At 35.7% G+C, this 26,748-nt stretch overlaps 1 protein-coding gene across 6 annotated transcripts in view; it reads left to right on the top strand.

The window, feature by feature from the left end:
* FSIP1 (fibrous sheath interacting protein 1) overlaps positions 1–26,748 on the top strand; it is a 200,641-nt gene that overhangs the window by 1,137 nt on the left and 172,756 nt on the right. For all 6 annotated transcript variants that reach the window (XM_073211619.1, XM_073211618.1, XM_037018782.2 and 3 more), the window contains exons 2-5: positions 5,970–6,102; positions 11,855–12,038; positions 15,495–15,649; positions 17,090–17,183. In XM_073211619.1, coding sequence (XP_073067720.1) covers positions 5,977–6,102; positions 11,855–12,038; positions 15,495–15,649; positions 17,090–17,183 — 559 coding nt within the window. In that variant the 5' untranslated portion in view covers positions 5,970–5,976. The remainder of the gene's footprint in view (positions 1–5,969; positions 6,103–11,854; positions 12,039–15,494; positions 15,650–17,089; positions 17,184–26,748) is intronic.

Here is a 26,748-nt window from a genome sequence, read left to right as displayed (position 1 = left end):
GAATCTGGCTTCTCTCAACTGTTAAAAAACATAAGTAAATTTGAAGATCTAATTGCCTTTGTAAAGCTATTCTTGAATTGGGAAGCATCCCCTCCATCAAGTTAGGGATGCTCTGTTGAACTGTAGAAAGTAAAGGTTTCTAAAGGTAGGGAGGAGGCAGAGAAAAGGAAATTATTAGCAAAGGATCCATTGTTTCAGGCAAAGTTACCCTTCTAAGGGGAATAGAAGTGGGGTCTATCAGTTAATTTCCTACTACTGACTAGGAAATTCCATGTTGACTGTTTAAAAGTTACATTCCAGGATTGAGGGGATCAAACTGCTGGTACTGTTGGGCTTTGCCCACCTATTAGCATGAGTGACTCCGTCTTTGGGCCTGTTGTTCCCTTTTATTTTTATTTTTATTTTGGTATCATTAATCTATAATTACATGAGGAACATTATGTTTACTAGGCTCTCCCCTTCTCCAACTCCCCCCCACAAACCCCATTACAGTCACTGTCCATCAGCATAGTAAGATGCTGTAGAGTCACTACTTGTCTTCTCTGTGTTGCACAGCCTTCCCCCCACATTATACATGCTAATCATAGTGGTCCCTTTATTCCCCCCTCCCCCTTATCCCTCCCTTCCCACCCATCCTCCCCAGTCCCTTTCCCTTTAGTAACTGTTAGTCCGTTCTTGGGTTCTGTGATTCTGCTGCTCTTTTGTTCCTTCAGTTTTTTCTTTGTTCTTATACTCCACATATGAGTGAAATCATTTGGTACTTGTCTTTCTCCGCCTGGCTTATTTCACTGAGCATAATACCCTCTAGCTCCATCCATGTTGTTGCAAATGGCAGGATTTGTATTCTTCTTATGGCTGAATAATATTCCATTGTGTATATGTACCACATCTTTATCCATTCATCTACTGATGGACACTTAGGTTGCTTCCATTTCTTGGCTATTGTAAATAGTGCTGCCATAAACATAGGGGTGCTTCTGTCTTTTTCAAACTGGGCTGCTGTATTCTTAAGGTAAATTCCTAGAAGTGGAATTCCTGGGTCAAATGGTATTTCTATTTTGAGCTTTTTGAGGAACCTCCATATTGCTTTCCACAATGATTGAACTAATTTACATTCCTACCAGCAGTGTAGGAGGGTTCCCCTTTCTCCACAACCTCACCAACATTTGTTGTTGTCTTTTGGATGGGGACGACCCTTACTGGTGTGAGGTGATATCTCATTGTGGTTTTAATTTGCATTTCTCTGATGATTAGCGATGTGGAGCATCTTTTTATGTGTCTGTTGACCATCTGAATTTCTTCTTTGGAGAAGTGTCTGTTCAGCTCCTCTGCCCATTTTTTAATTGGATTATTTGCTTTTTGTTTGTTGAGGTGCATGAGCTCTCTATATATTTTAGATGTCAAACCTTTTTTGGATCTGTCATTTATGAATATATCTTCCCATATTGTAGGATACCTTTTTGTTCTATTTATGGTATCCTTTGTTGTACAGAAGCTTTTCAGCTTGATATAGTCCCACTTGTTCATTTTTGCTTTTGTTTCCCTTGCCCGGAGAGATATGTTCATGAAGAAGTCACTCATGGTTATATCCAAGAGATTTTTGCCTATGTTTTTTTCTAGGAGTTTTATGGTTTCATGACTTACATTCAGGTCTTTGATCCATTTTGAATTTACTTTTGTGTATGGGGTTAGACAGTGATCCAGTTTCATTCTCTTACATGTAGCTGTCCAATTTTGCCAACACCAGCTGTTGAAGGAGCTGTCATTTCCCCATTGTATGTCCATGGCTCCTTTATCCTATATTAATTGACCATATATGTTTGGGTTAATGTCTGGAGTCTCTAGTTTGTTCCACTGGTCTATGGGTCTGTTCTTGTGCCAGTACCAAATTGTCTTGATTACCGTGGCTTTGTAGTAGAGCTTGAAGGTGGGGAGCGAGATCCCCCCCACTTTATTCTTCCTTCTTAGGATTGCTCTGGCTATTCGGGGTCTTTGGTGTTTCCATATGAAGTTTTGAACTATTTGTTCTAGTTCATTGAAGAATGCTGTTGGTAATTTGATAGGGATTGCATTGAATCTGTAGATTGCTTTGGCAGGATGGCCATTTTGACGATATTAATTCTTCCTAGCCAGGAGCATGGGATGAGTTTCCATTTGTTAATGTCCTCTTTAATTTCTCTTTAGAGTGTCTTACAGTTTTCAGGGTATCAGTCTTTCACTTCCTTGGTTAGGTTTATTCCTAGGTATTTTATTCTTTTTGATGTTATTGTGAATGGAATTGTTTTCCTGATTTCTCTTTTGGTTAGTTCATTGTTAGTGTATAGGAAAGCCACAGATTTCTGTGTATTAATTTTGTATCCGACAACTTTGCTGAATTCCGATATCTGTTCTGGTAGTTTTGGAGTGGAGTCTGTAGGGTTTTTTATGTACAATACCATATCATCTGCAAATAGTGACAGTTTGACTTCTTCTTTACCAATCTGGATTCCTTGTATTTCTTTGTTTTGTCTAATTGCCGTGGCTAGGACCTCCAGTACTATATTTAATAACAGTGGGGAGAGTGGGCATCCCTGTCTTGTTCCTGATCTCAGAGGAAAAGCTTTCAGCTTCTCTCTGTTAAGTATGATGTTGGCTGTGGGTTTATCATATATGGCTTTTATTATGTTGAGGTACTTGCCCTTATTACCCATTTTGTTGAGAGTTTTTATCATGAATGGATGTTCAATTATGTCGAATGCTTTTTCAGCGTCTATGGAGATGATCATATGGTTTTTGTCCTTTTTGTTTATGTGGTGGATGATGTTGATGGATTTTTGAATGTTGTACCATCCTTGCATCCCTGGGATGAATACCACTTGGTCATGGTGTATGGTCCTCTTGATGTATTTTTTTTTGTTGTTATTCATCTACAATTACATGAAGAACATTATTTTTACTAGGCTTCCCCCTTCATCAAGTACCCCCCATCCCATTACAGTCACTATCCATCAGTGTAGAATCACTACTTGTCTTCCCTGTGTTGCACAGCCCTCCCCATGCCCCCCCCCACATGCTAATAATATATGCTAATCATAATACCCCCTTTCTTCCCCCCCTTATCCCTCCCTTCCCACCCATCCTCCCCAGTCCCTTTCCCTTTGGTAACTGGTAGTCCATTCTTGTGTTTTGTGATTCTGCTGCTCTTTTCTTCCTTCAGTTTTTCTTTATTCTTATACTCCACATATGAGTGAAATCATTTGATACTTCTCTTTCTCCACCTAGCTTATTTCACTGAGCATAATACCCTCTAGCTCCATCCATGTTGTTGCAAATGGTAGGATTTGTTTTCTTCTTATGGCTGAATAATATTCTATTGTGTATATGTACCACATCTTCTTTATCCATTCATCTACTGACGGACACTTAGGTTGCTTCCAATTCTTGGCTATTGTAAATAGTGCTGTGATAGACATAGGGGTGCTTCTGTCTTTTTCAAACTGGGCTGCTGTATTCTTAGGGTAAATTCCTAGAAGGGGAATTCCTGGGTCGAATGGTATGTCTATTTTGAGCTTTTTGAAGAAACTCCATATTGCTTTCCACAATGGTTGAAGTAATTTACATTCCCACCAGCAGTGTAGGAGGGTTCCACTTTCTCCACAACCTTGCCAACATTTGTTGTTGTTTGTCTTTTGGATGGTGGCGACCCTTACTGGTGTGAGGTGATATCTCATTGCATTTCTCTGATGACTAGCGATGTGGAGCATCTTTTCGTGTGTCTGTTGGCCATCTGAATTTCTTCTTTGGAGAACTGTCTGTTCAGCTCCTCTGCCCATTTTTTAATTGGGTTATTTTCTTTTTGTTTGTTGAGGTGCATGAGCTCTCTGTATATTTTGGATGTCAACCCTTTATCAGATCTGTCATTTATGAATATATCCTCCCATACTGTAGGATACCTTTTTGTTCTATTGATGGTGTTCTTTGCTGTACAGAAGATTTTCAGCTTGATATAGTCCCACTTGTTCATTTTTGCTTTTGTTTCCCTTGCCTGGGGAGATTTGTTCATGAAGAAGTCACTCATGTTTATGTCCAAGAGATTTTTGTCTATGTTTTTTTCTAGGAGTTTTATGGTTTCATGACTTACATTCAGGTCTTTGATCCATTTCAAATTTACTTTTGTGTATGGGGTTAGACAGTGATCCAGTTTCATTCTCTTACATGTAGCTGTCCAGTTTTGCCAGCACCACCTGTTGAAGAGACTGCCATTTCCCCATTGTATGCCCATGCCTCCTTTATCCTATATTAATTGACCATATATGTTTGGGTTAATGTCTGGAGTCTCTAGTTTGTTCCACTGGTCTATGGGTCTGTTCTTGCGCCAGTACCAAATTGTCTTGATTACTGTGGCTTTGTAGTAGAGTTTGAAGTTGGGGAGCGAGATCCCCCCCCACTTTATTCTTCCTTCTCAGGATTGCTTTGGCTATTCAGGGTCTTTGGTGTTTCCATATGAAGTTTTGAACTATTTGTTCCAGTTCGTTGAAGAATGTTGTTGCTAATTTGATAGGGATTGTATCAAATCTGTATATTGCTTTGGGCAGGATGGCCATTTGGTGATATTAATTCTTCCTAGTCAAGAGCATGGGATGAGTTTCCATTTGTTGGTGTCCTCTTTAATTTCTCTTAAGAGTGTCTTATAGTTTTCAGGGTATCAGTCTTTCACTTTCTTGGTTAGGTTTATTCCTAGGTATTTTATTCTTTTTGTTGCAATTTTGAATGAAATTGTTTTCCTGATTTTTCTTTTGGTTAGTTCATTGTTAGTGTATAGGAAAGCCATAGATTTCTGTGTATTAATTTTGTATCCTGCAACTTTGCTGAATTCCGATATCTGTTCTGGTAGTTTTGGAGTGGAGTCTTTAGGGTTTTTAATGTACAGTATCATGTCATCTGCAAATAGTGACAGCTTAACTTCTTCTTTACCAATTTGGATTGGTTGTATTTCTTTGTTTTGTCTAATTGCCGTGGCTAGGACCTCCAGTAGTATGTTGAATAACAATGGGGAGAGTGGGCATCCCTGTCTTGTTCCCGATCTCAGAGGAAAAGCTTTCAGCTTCTTGCTGTTAAGTATGATGTTGGCTGTGGGCTTATCATATATGGCCTTTATTATGTTGAGGTACTTGCCCTGTATACCCATTTTGCTAAGAGTTTTTATCATGAATGGATGTTGAATTTTGTCAAATGCTTTTTCAGCATCTATGGAGATGATCATGTGGTTTTTGTCCTTTTTGTTTATGTGGTGGATGATGTTGATGGATTTTTAAATGTTGTACCATCCTTGCATCCCTGGGATGAATCCCACGTGGTCATGGAGCATGATCCTTTTAATGTATTTTTGAATTCGGTTTGCTAATATTTTGTTGAGTATTTTTGCATCTACGTTCATCAAGGATATTGGTCTGTAATTTTCTTTTTTGGTGGGGTCTGACTGGTTTTGGTATTAGAGTGATATTGGCTTCATAGAATGAGTTTGGGAGTATTCCCTCCTCTTCTATTTTTTGGAAAACTTTAAGGAGAATGGGTATTATGTCTTCTCTGTATGTCTGATAAAATTCCAAGGTAAATCCTTCTGGCTCGGGGGTTTTGTTCCTGGGTAGTTTTTTGATTACCGCTTCAATTTCTCTGCTGGTAATTGGTTTGTTTAGATTTTCTGTTTCTTCCTTGGTCAGTCTTGGAAGGTTGTATTTTTCTAGGAAGTTGTCCATTTCTTCTAGGTTTTTCGCTTCTGTGTTCTTTTTAAGCCACTTTCAGAGTCTAACATTCTGGGAAGTAAGATTTAATGATGAATGGACCCAGATATCTTTTGAAGAAATTAGTGTAGTGTGAGTTTGGTAGCAACATAATCCTTATGAGGCTCTGAGTTAATTACATCCTAATACTAATGAAACCTTAAACATACAGGTCATAACTTGCTTTACATTTTTTTTTGTCTGTTTTAGGATCTCAATGGATATTATAAAAGGCAACTTAGATGGAATTTCAAAACCAGCCTCAAATTCAAGAACACGTCCTGGTAGCAGAGGTTCAAATGCTTCTTTGGAAGTACTTTCATCAGAACCAGCATCCTTCAAGGTAAATATTGTTTCTTTCCTTACCTTCTCCTCCTTTCTTTTGTTTTAAAATTTTCAGATGTGGCTGATTTGTTCATAGTTGTACTTTGTTAATGCTCATTTGTTGACTTTTTCATAAAGTTTTGTGTTTCAATATCTATGCCACTTTTGTCTCTTACTATGAAAAAAGTTAAGTAATTAAAAAAATGTAGTTTGGGTAACAGCCATGTGACTTACGTTTATCAGTGTATTATGTGACTATGACTGCCTTTTGCTTACTTTGGTAGTCTCTTTTTCATTTCTTAAAATATCTGAACTTGATGATTTTTAAAATATCAGTTTTTAATCTAAGATATGGGACAATTTATTTGTTTTAAGGTTATTTGTTTTGAGGTTTGAACAAAAATTTTGAACTTCTTGGTGGAAAAAATCTTTGTAAGTTTACAAATGCATCTCCATTTATTCTTTTAGTTTAAGGACTAGACTTTGCATTATGAAACTCTTAGAGTTTTGTCTATCATGATTTAGTACAGGAAATGGGAAGCGCTGTAGGTGTTTCTAGCAGAAAGGGATTGAATACAAGAAATCCAGTTCCTCAAAGCAATGGAAGGCCACCAGCAATGGAAGGCCAGCTGGGAAGGAAATCATGGGAAGAGGTTTGTCTTGGGTTACTGGTTCCCAGATCACACCACATGGCTGAAATTCAGAGATCAGAAAGCTGCTGCTGCTGCATCTGGCACTGCACAAGCCCCTCAGGACCACAAAACTGGTGACTAGATATGAAGAGATGACTGACTGCCTTTGATTTTTCTTGGTGATGCCCTTTCAGGAGCTTAGGAAGATGGCTTCTGCCCCACTTCTGCTTTCTAATTTTTGTGCAGATGTATCTAAATGGATGATCTTAACATGCACCCAGAACTCTAGCTGCAGGCAGCTTTGTAAAATACAGTTTCTGTCTTAGGTCTCTGTTTTGTTTATAATCTAATCCTGCATCATTACTATACTGTGTGTTAGACTCTTGTAGCTGTGTAATAAGTCTTGATATCTCCTAGGATGGGTCTCCCTATCTTAATATTTTCTAGGACTGTCTTTATTCTTAACTTTCTGTTCTTTTATATTTTAGATCAGTTTTTCAGGTTCTGTGAAAATTACTGTTGGGGTTTTGAATGAAATTGCTTTGCATTTATAGATTAATTTGGAGAGGATTTCTAACTTTATGATATTAAATTTTCCCATCTATTAACACTGACACAGGTAGTATAAGAAAGAATTCAAAAATTTGAAAGTATGTAAAAAACTGCCCAGAATGAAGCACAGAGAAAAACAGTGAACAGAAAATATTAAAAATAATAACACATCTCATTGACTTTTTTGTTTCTAATATAAACATTTTACATACTTTAAAATTTACTCTTTTTTGATGTATAGCTGAGTCTGGCAAATGTGCAGCATGATACCATCTCAATCAAGATATAAAATATTTCTAGCACTCTTCAAAACATTATTCCCTTGTAATCAATCTCCCCTACCTTTAAAATCTGGAAACTCTTGATCTGTTCTCTGTCCCTATAAGGTTTCCTTTTCCAGGAGGTCATATGAATGGGATTAAAAAGTGTGTAGCTTTTGAGTCTAGCTTTGACTAGGGGTATAGTGCATTTCAGACTCATCCGTGTTGTTGCATTTATCAATAGTTAACATAAGGTTCCTTGTATGGGTGTATCATGGTTTGCTTATCCATTCCTCAGGTGAGGAACATTTGGATCATTTTCAGGTTATGGTGATTATGAACAAAGCTGCTATAAACATTTGCTCACTGAATTTTTTTTGAGGGAAATATGTTTTTATTTCTCTTGGATACCTAGGAATAGGATTTCTGGGTTGTATGGTATAAGTGTTTGTTTAACTGTAAGAACTGTCAAACTGTTTTCTGTTCCCACCAGAAATATATAAGAGTTCCACCTGTTTTGCCTCCTCACCAGAAGTTGATATTGTCAGTTTCTTAAAAAAGCCATTATAGTAGGTTAAGTAGTATCTCATTGTGGTTCTAACTTACACTTGCCTGGTGAATAATAATGTTGAGAATGTCTTCAAGTGCTTATTTGCAAACCACATGACCTTTTTTTGAAAATTATATGTTCAGATTTCTTGCTTAACTTTTAAAAATTGTGTTTGTTTTCTTACTGTTGACTTTTGAGAGTTCTTTATATATTATGGATAGAGTCTTCTGTCAGATACATGATTTGCAAATATTTCTCCCAATCTGTAACTTGACTTTTCCTTCTTTTAACTGTGTCTTTTGAAGAGCAGACAATTTTAATTTTGTTAAGTTCAATTTATCATTTTTTTTTCTTTTGAGGATTGTTTTTTGTTGTATCTAAAAACTCTTTCTGACTGAAGGTTCTAAAGATTTTCTCCCATGTGTTCTTCTGAAAGCTTTATAGTTCTGTGTTTTAAATTCAGATTCCTGATGCCTCTCTTGTTGTGTTGCCAGTGAGAAGGCTGTGTAAACCCAATGTTCATTCCAGTGTGGGTTGTTCAGTTTAGATATTTTTCTCTGGTTGCTTTAATTTTTTCTCTTTGTCTTAGTATCTACTATTACCCACTTAGGTATGGATTTCTTAAATTTATCCTTCTGGGAGACTAGTACTTCTTTAATTTGAGGATTTGTGTGTTTCATTTATTTTGAAAAGCTCTTAGTCATTGTGTTTTCACACTTCAAATATTGCCTACATTAAAAAAATTTGTATCATTCCAAGTCATATTAAATGTCTTTGAAACTTTCCCTTCTATTCTTCATATCTCTTATCTTCTTTTTAATATTTTCTATTCATTTATTTCTCTATGCTTTATCCTAGGAAATTTTTTAACACGTATTTAAAAATTTTTGGGCTATTTCTTATACTATATCAAATTGGCTCTTTAATCCATCCATGAATTCTTAAATTTAATGATAATTTTTAATTTCTGAAAGTTCTTTCTAGTGTATTTCCAAATACATCTGTTTTTTACATTATTTTGATCTTAAGTTCTTTGATTCTCTTTCCCACACCCATTAAAAACACTTATATGATTATCAGCTTTTTAACATCTTAAATTCTTTTGTTTCTTGCGATTCTTGCTTATTGTTGGTATTGTATGAACCTGGTCATGCTTTTGAACTTTGGGAATGTAAGGTTTAGTTTTGGGATTTATGGGGCCTGGTTTGAAACTGTGTCTCCAAGAGCAGGTTTCTGTTTGCTTCTACCAGATGCCTCAGTGATACCAACAGTATGAATTTTTTCTGTGTGTGTATATGTTAATTTTTCAACTGTAGGTTGGACTGGTGAGGTCCTTTCCTCATATGAATAATAAATCCTGGAATTTTGACTAGTTTTATTGCTCAAGCTAGTTTCCTCATGTATTCAAAGGGGTAGTAATACTATCTACCTCATAGGCATGTATTGAGGATAAAATGAAAGAAAATATCTAAAGTTTTTATAATAGTGACTAGCACCTAGTAAGTATTCAGTGTATCTTAGCTACTGGCCTCAATTCTTTAACTCAGTTGATCAGTCCTTCTTATGTTATTCACAGCATTCAGCATACAGTCTGGCACATAGTAAGTATTCACAAAATATGTGTTCAGTAGATTTAGCATGAAGATTTTCCCATTTTATATGTGTAGGATAATATATAAAGACCTGACAAATATTACAGTAGCACAGAATTAGTATTTCTGCTTACCTATTTCTGAGTGATGATTTTTTAAACCAGCAACCTCACAATATTGACACATATGTTTTAATACATAGATTAATGTGTTAATCTTACTTTAGTCAAGATTTATATAAAAGAAAAATATCAGCAATATCTTCAAGTAAGATTTTATATGAATCCACTAAGCTATACGTCAAATTCTAGTATATTTATTAGCCAACAGGGACTTTGATATTTATAACAAAAGCAAATTTTCCTGAAAGTTGTGATTTGTGTTAATCCATTTCATAGCAAATCAGCAAGGTTCACCTCAGGTTGGGGAAGAAAGCCACAGATCTACTGCATGCTGACTGTTGATGGCAAGTAATTCATAAACCTTATGTATTGCCTGAATAATAAACCCTGGAATTTTGACTAGTTTTATTGCTCAAGTTTGTCTTTTATTAATTCTCACCCCAAATTTCTATATGGCAGAAAATAAGCCTAAAATCATAGAGTTTTAATGAAATTTCTGTAGTGATACTCTTTTTTTCATTCTAAAAATGTCTAAAGATGAATCTCATTTTAAAATCCAGTATGTTCCTAATATCTAATCATGTCTTATATATTCTGTGTTCCCTGATATAAAAACCATTCTCGGAGGAAGGGTAACTAAATTCATTTATGCCAAGACATTAAGTGACTGACAGGGCTCATGTGACCTCTCTGAGTAATTTCGCATTTTCACAGAATTGGATAGCTTTAAGGATTTACTGGATATTATGGATTTTCAGGCTTTACCTGGTCTTTGAGAGAGTTATGTTTTTGAATGGGGAATTCTCTTTAACACCTCCAAGATTCCATAAAGTAGGCATTGTTTTGCCTGTTTATAAATTGGGCCTCCACTAATTTCATTCTGTTTTGGATCTGTTTTCTTGTTCAATCGGGGGAGTAATACCTCTACTACAGGGTTCTTATAAGTAGTCAACAGGGTGGTGTGTAGGCATGTAGACAGGACCTTGTCAGTCCAATGCCTCAGGGGATGTTGGCTGTGATGTCATAGCATTGACTCAGCTCAGTTCCACTGGGGCTCAGTTCCTGGCTCAGGGAAACAGAGATGCTCGTGCAGTCCTGTATCCCAAGTCATTGCAAATGATTCAGGGCCTATAGAACATTATATATTGCCTGAATAATGAAACTTGGAATTTTGTATGTTTAATTCTTAGCACCACCCACGTTCTACCCTGGCGAGTCCCAAGAGGGGGCAGATTACAGTGGTAGAGAGTTGCCCCTGTCGTTGCAGAGAACATCAAACCCTCCAAGGGCTGAGCCCCGAAGCACTTGAGCAGACAGGCCCTCGGTGGAGAGAGAAAGCTCGTCTCGGAAGTGGCTGGCTCTCCCTTCCTGACATTTTGCCTCTCCCCTGGGTTTTGTTTGCTTCTACCATGACTCTCACTGCCATGAGCAGCCCTCAGGGCCCTATGATTCCTGTGTTTCCCTGGTGCAGCCATAGATGTCTTTTCTTGTTCTCTCTCAGGAACACACAGCTGCACAAACTGGTGTTTTCAAAATGAACTTTGCTAAAATGGAAAGAGGAAGCAAAATGAAATAGAACAGCTGTGAATAGCGTAAAAATAATCACCAAAGCATGTGGTTCTGATTTGAAGGATCTCATTAGAAGCATCTCAATTCACAACACTCACTTTTCAACCCTTCAATAGCCACCTGTGGCTACTGGTTATTGTCTTGAACAGCATAGCTCCAGACCTTTGACTCTCCATCTGAACTCATGCTCAGGGAGCAGGGAAGCACATGCCTCATTCCTAGAGTCTGGCAGAGACCTTCTCTTCAGGATTGGGTCCCGAGCTTTCTCTATTATTGCTAGAAATTACTGGAGAATGGTGCATATTTCTTTGGTGCAAATATTATTAAATTTAATTGTTTAGTTGAATTACACTTAAAAAGTGTTATATTTCTAGAATAATTTAATGCTAGTGTCTGTCCTCACATGTATTTACATTACTGTTAAAGTAGTCTAGAAATTTTAAGTTAAAAAATACATTATTTTTGAAAACTGTTGCTTTGGAAATAATTTTTAGGTTGATACTGCAATCAAGTTGAACTCTGATAGAGATGGCCACTCAGAAAGCAGTAATACAGAGGAAAGGAGAAACAATAATGATGATAAAAGGGAAAACTACTCTGAGAAAATAGAGTTGTCTGAGGAGGGGTCAGATGATGATCTGATCGTGGTTCAACATCAGATAATCCCTGAATGTTCAGGTAGGGTAATCAAAAGTGATTGGCTCATGATAATTATAGATGTTGTAGTTAAAATAGAATTATATGTGCTTTTTATCAGCTAAGTAGAAATTTAAAAAAATTTCATTTCAAAATGTATGTCAAAAAAGACATACATTTTGTAAGCAAGCAATCACCAGGTTTTATTTAGAAGGATATTGAGTTCTTAAATACACTTAGAAAAATAATAAAACATGCTATTTAATAAAACTGTTATTGTGGTCCTTCTACCTTAACCAAGTAGGAAGTTTATCTACATTAATGATGTGATTTTAAAATCTTTTTAATGACAAAATTGCACAATAAAATGTATCCTGAAATTTATAAATGCCTTTTGGGGGATAATCCCATCTGATCTTAATCACATTTAGATTTTAAATGGCTCCTTTCTTTCATGGTTATTAAATTCTTACTGGTCAGAACAAATTAGAATGGCAGGTATCAAAGTGCCGCCTGCAGAGCCCTGGTGGGTCCTTAAGACTCTCAGGAGCTCTTCAAAGTGAAAACTGCTTTTATAATAGTACTGATATATCAGTACTATAATTAATCATAATATTGAAATAATGCTATTTGCCTTTTTGCCCACTGAATGGACACGTGCACTGATGGTACAAAAGTGATCGCAGGTAAGATTTCTGGTGCTTTAGCCTGAAACAAGGCCATGGCACCAGTCGTACTAGCAGTCATCATATTCTTCATGGTCAGGCACTGGTGAGAAAAAGAAATAGCCAGTGCTGTTCAAGAATGTGCTTGATGGGACAGTAAAAATTAGTAATTTTATTAAGTCTTGACTTATGAACATACATCTTTTTAATATCCTGTGTGGAAAACTGAGAGGTCCATATAAAGCAATTCTGCTGTACACCAAAATGTGAAGTTTGTGTAGAGGAAGAGTGCTTGTGTGATATTTTGAGAGCCGAGCTGGCTACTTTTTAAATGGAAAAACATTTTTATTTGAAACAATCACCATTTTTATCATTTTATTGGAAAGAATTTACTTGAAAGTTTGACCAACAAACTATTATCATTCAGACTTGGATATTTGGCAACAGTCTGTTACAAGGAAAACAATGGACAGTATTTTTTGTCAGTAAAAAAAATTTGAGCTTTCACTGAAATTTGGAATTGTGGAAAACTTGTATATGTCAGTGTGAGCATGACAGTATCTCAATACTAGATTTTTCTGATAAACATTGGTGGTAATATTAACACGTGATTTTTTTGATATTGTGTTACATTTTGTGTTACATTTTGCAACACATTTGATGTACCTAAAATGTTATTGAATTGTAGATAACTGATAGTAATTTATTTGAAATTAGGAACTGTTTAGAACTTTCACATTCAAGTTTTAACTTATGATTAATGATATGTGTTACATTTTGAAATTCTGCAAAATTCATTGAACCACTACATTTTGAAGACCAATGTAGGGCAAAAGATCCATTCAATACAAAAGATATGCCCATGGATTTTAATGGAATAAATTAAAAAAACTCACTGGTATGATTACAGACTTCACATTACAACTAACCTTTAAGAAACTACTCCTTTTCAAGTTTTGATGTTGTATCAAAGAATATCCACAACTATCCGAAAAGGCTATTAAATTTCTCTCCCTCTTTGCAACTACATATCCCTGTGAGGCCAGATTTTCTTCATATATACTTTAACTGAAACCACAGATTGCAACTGATGGACTGTAGAAGCAGATGAAAATCTAGTTGTCTTCTGTTAAGCCAGATACTAAAAATTTAAAACAATGCAATTCTTAATACTTTGAAAAATACAGTTTTCTGTTATAAAGATGTTATATTTATGTTAACATGTAATTAGTAATGACATGCTTATTATTTTAAAAAGAATAAATACAATATTTTCCAGTTTTGATTTCTAATATGGTAATTATCAATAAATAGATAAAACACATAAAAGCTACTTTGGATTCTCAATCATTTTTAAAGCTATAATGGGAAGCTGAGATCATAAGTTTTGAAAAACTGCTAATTTAGAATATGCTTAGAGTGAGATCAGCTCCCAAAGTTATAGTTATGAGGAAACAAGATATAGTTGATATTAGCTACTGACACAGTTTACACTGTTTGCTAATATTAGTAGTAACTGCATGAGTTACTACAAAATGCCTGCTATATGAACCACCTATGTACATGGAGCCTGAGAATGTTAGGATTGGCAGTTGGGAATTAGAACTAAAGACTATTGCATTTGAAGTAGGTAAGCAGTAAGATTTGTAGAGATAGCATAAGGTCATAGTGAAGCGTGATCAATTAGATCAGTATTAATTAATAAGATCATAAGTTTATTCTCTTTAAAAATATCTCTTTCTTAAAGAGGAAATTATATACATTATGGGGAAATATCAATGGACTCTGGATTTTCAAAAGTTGCAAAATTTGGCCTTTCTTAGCATAATGTGCCATTTCTAATGATCTGCCTGGGGTTGCTGAGACTTCAGTATCTGAGCATTTATGCTTCTTGCCAGATTTTCATCTTTTATTAGAGGAAGTATTGCTTCGTGATGAAGAGTTTTGGCTCTGGCGTCAGATCTGGGTGGGAACTGACTGCCATTTTCTAGTTATATCATCTTGGTCATGTATGTAACTCAGTTACAAATCAGCCTTGGTTTATTAATTTGTAAAATGGGGACAATAACTATACCACCTTACAGGGTTATGATGAGGACTAAATAAAATGATGCCTGTAAATAAAGCACGTAACATTGTGCCTTAGCAGATAACTCTATAAATGTTAGCTGCTATTACTAACACTATCATTAATCATAAGTTAAAACTTGAATGTGAAAGTTCTAAACAGTTCCTAATTTCAAATAAATTACTATCAATTATCTACAATTCAATAACATTTTTAGGTACATCAAGAAACTAGAACAAATGGGAGGGGCATAGATAGAAGGTGTCTAGTTACATGGAGTACTTCTCTGAATTTGTTTCTGTATGTTGGAACCACTTAAGTCACTTATATGCTACATTTTACTGTGACAATTTGTGCAGACACCTTCTCTTTCAGGTAGTATGAAGCAGCTTGAGGATAGGGTCTTTGTCTTATTCTTTATTTGTTACCTATGAATATAGAAGGTAATGTAGGATAAAGAACTTGGGATTTAAAATCATATGAGACCCACTTGTGAGTTCAGCGCTATAATTTTTTAGCTGTTTGAAAGGACCCAGTTATTGCAACTGTAAAAGAGAGATAAATGTCAATTTCACAGGGTTTGTAGATAATTATATGAAAAAATATACATGAAAACACCTTGTAAATCAAGATATATGACACCATTGGTAGTTATTACCATCAGCCACAAACATTTGTTGAATGAAAGAACAAATAGTAAAAACACAACAAAGCTTTATTGTTTTACTAAACTTCAAGCTCATTCCTACTTTCAATACAATACAGATGAACCTGAGTTAAAAGAAATAGATTCTCAACTTCAAGATGCTATTCAGAAGATGAAGAGGCTTGATACGATATTGGTGAAGAGACAAAATAGAGAAAGAGAAATTAAGAAGCAAGGGCTAGAAATGAGAATAAAGCTGTGGGAAGAACTTAAGGTAAAAATGGTATAACCATATGGCTGACTGTAGTAAATAATTTCCTCTAAGATGCTTAAGAAAGTATAGACTGTGGTAGTGTTAATGTAGTCTGCCTTTATTGATTTATTTTGTGGAGGTAGGACAGTGGTATGCAAATGTGTGTATGGGGGGAGGTGAGGGAGAGAGTTTTCTGGAACTGGTGATGGTACTTTTGCTTTGTTCCCAATTTCAGGCTGTGCAGTACCGTGCATATTCCTCACGGGCAGCACTGTAGGCTACTTTCCAGTGTCAGGCTAGGGCAGCACTGTAGGCCTCTTTCCAGTGTCAGGCTAAGACTCCTCCATCTCTGGGATAGAAGGAGATGTGCTGCCTACTTTCATCAAGTCTGTATGCCTCTTTTTTCTACAGCAAAGTTATGGTTTAGAGGTAAATTCACAAATATGCAAAAATGTAACCCCCTGGTTACCATTATTATTTGAGTTATCTTTTGTGACCAACAAGTGGGTGAGTTTACTGTTTCATATGATGGTCAAGATCTCTTTGGGAAACTGAGAAGTGCTTGTGGTCTGTGACCATGCTCTCTTTGCTTCTGTCTATGAATTTCTAGGGCTCCATTAACTTTTCTTGGCCTTCTTGGACATTTTATTCTTTGTAGTATTGAGGAGTGGAAATAGACCAGCTGTTGGCACTGACTTGATGTATAGCCATTGGCTTTTATTTGAACTTTGTCCTGCAAAGGAGAGCACTTTTAAGTAAGGAACATTATAATAACAGATTGTTTTTTTTTGATAAATTTCTCCTTGAGTAGTTGACTGACTTCTGAGATTTCCTAGATGATAATATGAATTAATAATGGGGTAATTAAGAATACATTCTTACAAGGTTTCCAGGAAGACCAATGGGATGGAAAGAAAACAACATACAAATATAATGCTTTTAACTAGAGAAATAATTGTGTAAGTCTTTTTTAAAAGAAAAATGTGCCTATTGTTCCTTTTGAGTCTCAAAGCAAAATTGTTTTTGTGTATGTGGGAAAAACTCAAGGTAAGAATCATATAACCATATACTGACATGAATTATGTCATATGAACATGAAACAAGGATTCGAATTAGAAACATAATAAAATACATTATCTTGAAAGGTCTGAAAATGTAATTTGGTGATGTACCTCTAGGTTACTGATTGGTTATAGAAATATTAAATAGAAACTAAGGACACTTTAAGCAAGGTAATTTTCATAAAATGGTACACATGTATTACTGTTCTGTCTGGGAATACTCATTGACAGAACTTTGTGGAAATAGGAAACATTAACAAATTTCCTAATTTAAGGAATAAAAATGACCTGAGCCTTATTGTTTGTATGTACACAATAGGAAATCAGGCTGAAATTTTAAGAAATATCAATGAGTTTAGTTGCCTTCTTTTCCCATGTTTAAACTTTTATTTTTCATTAGTCTGCAAAAAATAGTGAAGCTTTGGAAAGTAATGAGGAGATGGAAAATACAAAAAAGTTTCTAGCTTTGACTGCTGCATCAGAAGAAGCTGTTGGTGAGTGACTGTATTCATCTTTTTTTCAGAGTCATAGAATATTTAGATTTAAGTAAAATTCCCTAATCTGTTATTTATTTATTTTTCTTTGTGAAGTTAACACTTCTTTAATCCTATGTTAGGTAGGAATATATGGAACTGACCTGAACTTAGGTATGTTTCAGAGTCTGGCACAGTTTGAGCAAGGGTGGGGGACAGGGCAGTGACAAATCGGAAAATAGGCATAGATGTCTTTGCCTTTACTTCCTGTGCCTCTTAGGTGCCTCTAGTCACTGATTTATGCAGTCAGTTCCTTAACTGCCTAGAGTCCTCCCACAAGGTGTCTCTCTCAGGCCTTTGCAACCCTTTCATAAAAATCCATTCCTGTTTTGTCCTATTTTCTGTTCTCTCACAGTCTTGCTTTTGCGACGAGCTAATTAATTCTGCATGTTTCTGCTCATCCTCTGTGTATATGCCCATTTGTAACTCTTCTTCTCATCCTCTTTATCCTCCCCTTTTTTCTCCCCTATCTCCTTCTTCTCCCTTTTCCTTCTCTTCCTCCTCCTCCTCCTCCTTCTATAGACATATTACAGAGTCATGTAATCTTTAACCTACTTACACAGTGGTGAAAATCTTAGGGATTGGGAAGCAGTTGTTATTTTTTGGCAGGATGCTTTTGAAATCCTTTAACCTACATTGCATAGGTGGTCATTTAGTACTGCCCAGGCACTAGACTGACTCAGCAGGGGCTTCTGATTTCTCTGGGAATCCAGGGATCCATTTGTCTTTTTACAAGATGAATGTCTAACATTGTAGAACCCTGAGAACCTGACAGAGCTCCCACAACTGTTTAGCATGTACTTTGATGTGGATGACATACCTTCAGGTTTGTTCCTGTCTGGAGCCAGCACTGAGAGCTCCAAGCTGCTTGGGCCTGAGGGATTTGGATTTAGAATGCATCAAATGTTTCTCCTCAAGAAGGTGGGTGTCCCATCTGGGTTGCCTTTTCTATGATAAGGACTTCTGAAAAAAATGCATGTTTGCATTAGGCACAGGAACAGACCCATAGATCAGTGGAACAGAATAGAAAGCCTATAAATAAACCCAAGCATATATGGTCAGTTAATATATGATAAAGGAGCCATGGATATACAATGGGGAAATGACAGCCTCTTCAACAGCTGATGTTGGCAAAACCAGACAGCTACATGTAAACAGAATGAAACTGCATTATTGTCTAACTTAATACACAAAAGTAAACTCGAAATGGATCAAAGACTTGAATGTAAGTCATGAAACCATAAGACTCTTAGAAGAAAACATAGGCAAAAATCTCCTGAATATAAACATGAGCAACTTTTTTATGAACACATTTTGGGCAAGGGAAACAAAAGCAAAAATGAACAAATGGGACTACATCAAACTAAAAAGCTTCTGTACAGAAAAGGATACCATCAGTAGAACAAAAAGGCATCCTACAGTATGGGGGAATATATTCATAAATGACATATCTGACAAGGGTGAATATCCAAAATATATAAAGAACTTATACGCCTCAACACCCAAAAAGCTAATAACCCAATTAAAAAACCCAAATAAAAAAGTGGAGGATCTGACCAGACACTTCTCCAAAGAAGAAATTCAGATGGCCAACAGGCACATGGAAAGATGCTCCACATTGCTAATTATCATGAAAATGCAAATTAAAACCACAAGGAGATATCACCTCACATCAGTTAGAATGGCCAAGATAGAAAAGACTAGGAACAACAAATGTTGGTGAGGATGAGGAGAAAGGGAAACCCTCCTACACTGCTGGTGGGAATGTAAATTAGTTTAACCATTGTGGAAAGCAATGTGGAGGTTCCTCAAAAAACTAAAAATAGAAATACCATTTGACTCAGGAATTCCCCTACTAGGAATTTATCCAAAGAAAACAACTTCTCAGATTCAAAAAGACATATACACCCCTATGTTTATTGCAGCACCAATTACAATAGCCAAGATATGGAAACAACCTAAGTGTCCATCAGTAGATGAATGAATAAAGAAGATGTGGTACATATACACAATGGAATATTATTATAAGAAGAAAATAAATCCTACCATTTGCAACAACATGGATGGAGCTAGAGGGTATTACGTTCAGTGAAATAAGCCAGGTGGAGAAAGACAAGTACCAAATTATTTCCCTCATTTGTGGAGTGTAACTACAAAGCAAAACTGAAGGAACAAAACAGCAGCAGACTCACAGACTCCAAGAAGGGACTAGTGGTTACCAAAGGGGTGGGATTGGGGAGGATGGGGTGGGAGGGAGGGAGAAGGGGATTGAGGGCTATTGTAATTGGCACACATGGTATCTGGGGGGTCATGGTGAAGATAGTGTAACACAGAGTAGACAAGTAGTGACTCTGTGTGGCATCTTGCTACTCTGTTGGACAGTGACTGTGGTGGGGTGTGTGTGGGGGGGACTCGATAATATGGGTGAATGTAGTGATCACAATGTTGCTTAACAATGTTGCTTACAATCTTCATAAGATTGTATATCAATGATACCTTAATAAAAATAATCAATAAAAAATAGACAGAGGGCAAAGAGACACAGAAGAGAAGGCAATGTGAAGATGAGGGCAAAGATTGTAACCATGGGTCTCAGACAAGGAACGCTGGAAGCTGTCAAAAAACGGGGGTCAAGGAATGAATGGAATCTCACCTAGAGCCCCTGGAGGAAGCATGGCTTTACTGACACCTTGATTTTGGACTTTTGGCTTCCAGAACTGTGAGAAGACAAATTTCTGTTGTTTAAGTGACCAAGTTTGCATAATTTGTGACAGCAGCTACAGGAAACTAACACACCTTTGATTAAATCCTACAAGAGAAATTACTTAGTCAAGGGGTTTTTTAAAAGATTTTTATCCATATTGACTTATTGAAATCTTATGCCAATTTAGACCCCTACCAACATTGTACTTGAGTATTGTTTTCCTATACTCACAGCAGCAATGAATTTTGTAATAGTTTTAAAGATTGTTTATTTAAAATGGAATCAATATATCTCTTTGATAATCAGGGAGGTTGAATATTTATTCTTTTGTTTAGCCATTTTGTGAATTACTCGTTCTTTTCTAAAGTGAGATGTTCTTTTTTATTGATTTGAAGTACTCCTTTATGTATTAAGGATACTAATTTTTCATCATAAATATTAAAAACATTTTTTCTAACTTACTTTTCTTTAGTTTTGTGGTTTCCTTGCTCTCCTGAAGTTAATATTCTCCCCCCCTCAGTTTGTTAGCTAGTGTCAGAAGTTCATAAATAACAGAAGTAAAACCAGTGAATCTCCAAAATAGCAATTAGTAAAAGTTTATTGTGTGCATATTGAAAGGACAGTTTGCAAACCAAGAGCACTCAAACCAAAACATGAAATGAAGCTCAGTGGCACATTTTTATAAAGCAGAGTGCTTACCTCATATCAGTTTTGGAAAATAGTTTAAGTTTTACTTAGGACTTTCAGAGGTGTGAGCAAAAAATGAATGAGGTCAAGTTAGCCTTGCAAAATAAGCTAAATTAAACTTTTAATTCCCTGTTTTTGTCTGCTTGGGGAATTTTCAAGGCTGGTCTCTGGTTGTTTTTCATTTTAACTGTAGTTATCTCAAGACCTTTTTTGAATAATCCATCATTTCCCTCATTACTTGAAATGCTGAATGTATTGTGCATTGATTGGACCTATTTCTAAATTTTCTGTTCTATTCTGTTAATATTTCTGTGCTGATGTTAGTATTGCACTGTTTTGATCATTGTAGCTTTGTAATACACTTTATTAGGGCAGGTATATTGTTGTCTTTTTCAAAAAGTATTTTTGAAATGACATGTTTTTATCAAGCTTCTTTTCCTCTGTGAGAGTTTTTTAGCAATGACCATTATTTATGAAAAAGACTGCAAAGCACCTTTAAACCTATAGATTATAAAATGCTTTTTTACTAATTGTATCTAAAGACTATTGTCGAAGATAATCTATCTTGAAAAGTACAACTTCTTATATTTTCTTTCATGTCTATCAAATTTATACCTTCATAGAATCAAGACTCACTTACTCCAAATACAAAACATGGGCAGTGTCAGGAATGTGATTCTGGATGTTATAGTATAGTGTCTCAGCATCTGTATTTTAGGAAGCAGGAGCTCAATGCTGATTCCTGTAATGGATGAGGCATTTCTAAGAGGCCACACCTGCTTGTGGTTGACTCTGGAGTAAGAACAGTGAAACATGCCACTCTGTAAAGGAATCCATGGTGGCCTTTTGACATTGACCTTTTCAGTCACAGAGTCACTCACTACCAAATGAACTTTTGGCCTTCTAGGACAAGACTTTTGTTATCAGTTTCCCTTTCTTCAAAATCAAATCAGAACTATCAAATATTTAATTTTCAAAACTCATGGCATGTATGTATTTGGCTTAAACCTGTAGAGTTCTGTTATAGCTCTAGAGTCACATGATTACTGCAGGCCCTGTAGACATTTACAGTAATTCTAGATTACTCCTAATGTTCTAACATGGAAATTAGTTGGACTTGATGAGCTGAAAGCTGGAGTTAACAGGGGCTTGAAAGCTATGTTCAGAGAGAATCATTACTTTAAACATCAAGTTAGAGTTTCAATTTTTAGATTTTGAATTCTTAGCTAATTGTTATGTATTGGCAGTGTTTATTGTGTGCAGCACAGATAAGATGTAGAAGTAGAGTTGATGTCAAAGAAAATAGGAATAGAAGACACTGTTAGGAGAACTGAATGTTGCCCTTCACTCTTGCTACCATCCGTCTTGATTTAGCTCACCTCTGACCAGTGCACCAAAATAAAGAGACATTATTGTATTCCCTCATATTTTTTTAGAATTTGTTTTTTTTAATGACTGGTCTTTTATAGAAGGCAAAATCCTTAATGAAATTTCCTACAGTCTCTTTACATCATAGGCATATATTTAGCAGTCACACATACCTAATTTTTAAAAATCTTAGAAAACAGAAGAGATACTGTTTACTTTAGGCTACAATTGTTAGCCTAATTACACTTTTTAAAATGTTTTATATAACATAATTATTACCTATTCCAAAAGAGGAAATTTTGGAATCTTCAGTTTAAGAAAGGTATTATTAGCAGAGTGCTTCCACTGCATGCATGAAAGAAATGAATAGGATGCCAGAGTCCAAGTTGACCACATAGTACTGATTTTGAAAGTCTAGTATTCTTACTATTACAGTATAGCCACATATTTTAAAATGCTATGAAACTGCTTGTATCTGTTCCATTCTGACATTTTGTTCCCATGTTATTCACTGAACCGTGGTTACCCCTCTTAAAGTATAAAATTTTTTAACTTAAAAATTATTTTGATTAAGACTATATATAGCCATAAGTTTTAAAGTAAAATGTTCCTATAAGGCTTTTTATGAAAACAGAAATCTTTTTCTGTGTTTCCGTCCATGATCATTTTTTCAGTTACCAGGAAAGCGCAAAGCCTTTGTAGATTGTCCAGTAGGTGGCAGTATCCAGTTAAAATTCATACTATAAAAGTTTGAAGAATTTAGTCACACTTACTTGGATTTAAACTTTAAATGCACATCTAAAAAACTTACCCGAAACTACTTTCTACTTTTCTTCTTATTTTTTGCCTTTAAAGTAATGGAGAAACTCTTAGGATGAGTATTCTTCATTGATCTCCCAGGTATTTCCTTAACCTCTTATTTAAGAGTAACGAGGTTACCCCCAAAACACAAAATATATCCCAGTATCCTTCTAGCCTCACAAATAACCAACAGCAAAGCAAAGAAAAGATACATGCTGAGTTGTACATTTAGTTTTATTTATAGACACTAAACACAAATGAGGCCTTGACTCCAAGAGAAAGGTTAGAACTACATTAAATTGATTTTTAAACCATATTTGGACTTCATAATCTAGAGGTAATAACCTCAAGTTTAACATTGAGACTTTGAAGTGGATAATATTGTACTTGCTAGAGATCTCAGAAATACTTCAATCTGTTCTATTCCATTTATGAGGGATCATTTCTAAGTTTTTCTAGAAACATGTTGTGAAAATCAAAACTCTTTACCACACCAGGAGTTTTCCTTAGTTCTAGCATTTGTCTAATGGATAGAGGAAGAATTCAGTACTTTCTGAGACAAATCCTTCTAGTGAGCAGACTTGTTGTCAGTGTTTTAGGTAGAGATTATTCTTTTCTACCTTTGTCACCCTTGCCTCTTGTTTGTCCAGCTCCAAATTTATAAATGTGCATAAGTGTAAGACGACGTCTTCATCCATCAGGCTTCTCACCATTGGTGAGTACCTCTTTTGAAAGTGCTTTTCTCTCAAATTCAGTTATATGATATTTCCCTTGGATGTTAAGATTAAATATTCCAGGAAAAGCTGGTTAGTGTCTTTCTACTTTGATATGTGAAGCACAGAGGGAGAAAATTACTTATCCATGCTAACTAGTACAGCTAAGAATTTTTGGCTTTTAGCCTCTGCTGGATCCTCAGCATTGCTTAGCATTTTCTTTTGCATTCTTTGAAGTAGCTGTTCCAAATTGTTACTGTGTGTCCAACTTCTTACCTTCTTTTGCAAGTCCTTCACTCTGTGAGTCTTTCTGTCCAGAGAAAACAGATTATTGGGTGGGAATCCCTTCCACATTCTTTCTTTCTGTCTCTATACTGCACTCTGCATTCCCTCATTCCCCTTCTGTCTGACTTCAGTCTGAGGGAAGGTGCTCCTCTTTTCCAAGGCCAAAGTCAGCAGTATCTATCCCTTTCACTCTGCCCTGGCTCCTGGTTCATCAATCATTCTGTCTCTCACTAAGAGCTTCAGTATCTCACTTCTCTGGATCCTTCCCTTCAGTTTACCATGTTTGAATCTTCTAGTTCTAAAACAGAATCAAAGGGCCATCAAACTAACCAAACAAATAAAACCTCTTCCCTCACTTCTTCACCTTGCTCCCAAACAGGTACCACTCAGTTTCCCTCCTTTCCTTAAAGGTCAGACTTCTTGAAAGAATAGTCCACACCTACTGGCGTTACCTGGTCAATTTCCATTTATTTCTCAACTCCTCAATGGTCTGTGTTTTCTTCTATCATACTACAGAAACATCTTCATCAGTGGGCTTCCCAAATTCTGAATCTAGTGACATATTTCTAATTTTTATCCTACTTGACATTTCTGTAGTATCTGACATAATTGACCACTCATGGAATATTAACACTTTTACTGGATTCATTATTCTCTGCAGGTTCTCCTTTCCTCCCCCCATACACTTACTTCCCATTGTTGAAATCTGTTCTTCTTTTGTGGGTTTTCTGTATCTTGGCTAATGGTTTCATCATCCATCTAGTCTTTGTGATGATTAATATTGATGTATCAACTTAACTGGATCTCAGGATGCCCAGGTACCTGGCTAAGCATTATTTCTGGATGTATCTAAAGGGTTTTTCCAGAAGGGACTAGCATTTGAATTGGTAAACTGAGTAGAGTGAATTACCCTCCCCAGTGTGGGTGGGTGTCATCCAATCTGTAGAAGGCCCGAATAGAACTAAAAGGTGGAGGGAGGGGAGGATTTGCCCTCTCTACTTGAGTGTTTAAATTGGGACATTGATCTCCGGGCCCTCAGTGATAATTAAATTAACTTATTAATTCTAATTCTCTTTAGTTGTTTGCTTTGAGTATTGTTAGTTTATGATCACCTGGAAACAATGTTAGTTTTTGTGGTCTTTTCAGTAGTCAGTATTCTGGGAACTTTTTAAGGACCTAGCATGGAAATTTATTGAATGTATTTCAATTGCTATTCAAATTATCATAAAGCTCCTTCTTGACAAACTTACTTAATGTTTCAAAATTTAAAGATTTAAACAAAATGAGTCTTTTATTCCTGAGTCAATATTTCTTGGTTATAGAGGTTTATTCTTTAAATGTAACATCAGATTTGAATGGCTGAATTTATTCGGGATTTTTACACCTATTTTTATAAGTGAAATTAGCTCCATGTGTGTATATATGTGACTATGTATGCCCATATATACGTATGTTATGGTGTTGGAGGTAGAGGTGGGGCTGGGGGTGTATGAGTATATGCTTTGTCAGGTTAAGTTCATAAAATGAATGGGGTTAGATGTTCAGTTATTTCTATGCTTTGAAACAGTTTATATAACATGGGGATTATCTGTTTCCTAAAAATTTGAAAGTTTTCACTGGAAAAACCATCTGGTTCAAATAATTTCTTGGAGGCAATTCTCTGAGTCTCTTCTCAGCTCTTTCATATTTACCATTGTATTTGGTTTGCTTGTCTTCTAGAGTCAATTTTGGCTATACAGCCATATCAGTGAGGTTTTAATGTATGTTTTTCACCAAGATTTAAAATTTTACTCATACAATTTCATATATTATTTTAAAACAATAATTCTCCTTATTGTTTGTATGTCTTATTTCTTATTTCTAATTTTGTTCAAGTTTGCCTTCTCTCTTTAATCAAGAAGTTTAACTTTTTATTTTAGCACAGTTTTACATTTACAGAAAAATTATGAAGATAGTACAGAGATTTCCAATATACCTGCAACTGATTTCTCACAGCATTAACATTAATATGGTACATTGTTACAATTAATGAACCAATATCGATACACTATTATTAACTAAAGTCCATACTTTATTCAGACTTTTAGTTTTTACCTAGAATTCTTTTTCAGTTCCAGAATCCCATGCAGGGTGTCTTCTTAGGCTACCCTGGCTGTGCACTTCCTGGTTTCTGATGATGTTGACAGTTTTGAGAAATATTGGTCAGGTGTTTCATAGAATTTCTAGCAATTGAGATTTATTCGTGTTTTCCTCATGATTAGAGTAGGGCTGTATGTTCTTTGGAGGAAGGTCACAGAGTTCAAGTGCCATTTCCATTGGGTCACATTATACGGTCAACATAATTTCTAGATTTTAGCCTTTCTTATAGGCATAAAACGTATCTCATTGTTGTTTTAATTTGCATTTGCATTTCTCTAATGACAAATGATGTTGAGTATCTTTTCAGATATTTGCCTCTGTATATTTTCTTTAGTGAGTTGTCTGTTCAGATCTTCTGCCCATTTCTCAAATTGGATTGTTTTCTTATTGCTGAGTTTTAAGAGTTCTTTGCATATTTTGGATAGAAGTCCTTTATCAGATCTGTGTTTTGCAAATATTTTCTTCCAGCCTGTGTCTCATCTTTTCATGCTCTTAACGGTGTCTTTTGCAGAGCAGATGTTTTTAATTTTAATAAAGTTCAACTTACCAACTTTTTCTTTCATGGATTGTATTTTTGGGATTGTACAGAGAATGGATAACCAACCCAAGGTCACATAGATTTTTCTCCTGTTTTTTTTCTTTTGGTTTATAATTCAATTTGAGTTAGTATTTGTGAAAAGTGTAAGGTGTGTGACTTGGTTCTTCTGTGTTATTTTTGCATACACACAGCCAATTGTTCTAGCACCATTTGTTGAAGAGATTATCCTCTGTCTGGTGAACTGCCTTTGCTCCTTTGTTATAAACCAGCTGACTATATTTGTGTGGGTCT

Source organism: Manis javanica, chromosome 8, assembly GCF_040802235.1.
Source record: "Manis javanica isolate MJ-LG chromosome 8, MJ_LKY, whole genome shotgun sequence".
Lineage (NCBI taxonomy): Eukaryota > Metazoa > Chordata > Mammalia > Pholidota > Manidae > Manis > Manis javanica.
Note: the sequence above shows the minus strand (reverse complement) of the source record. Positions and strands in the feature narration are given on the sequence as shown.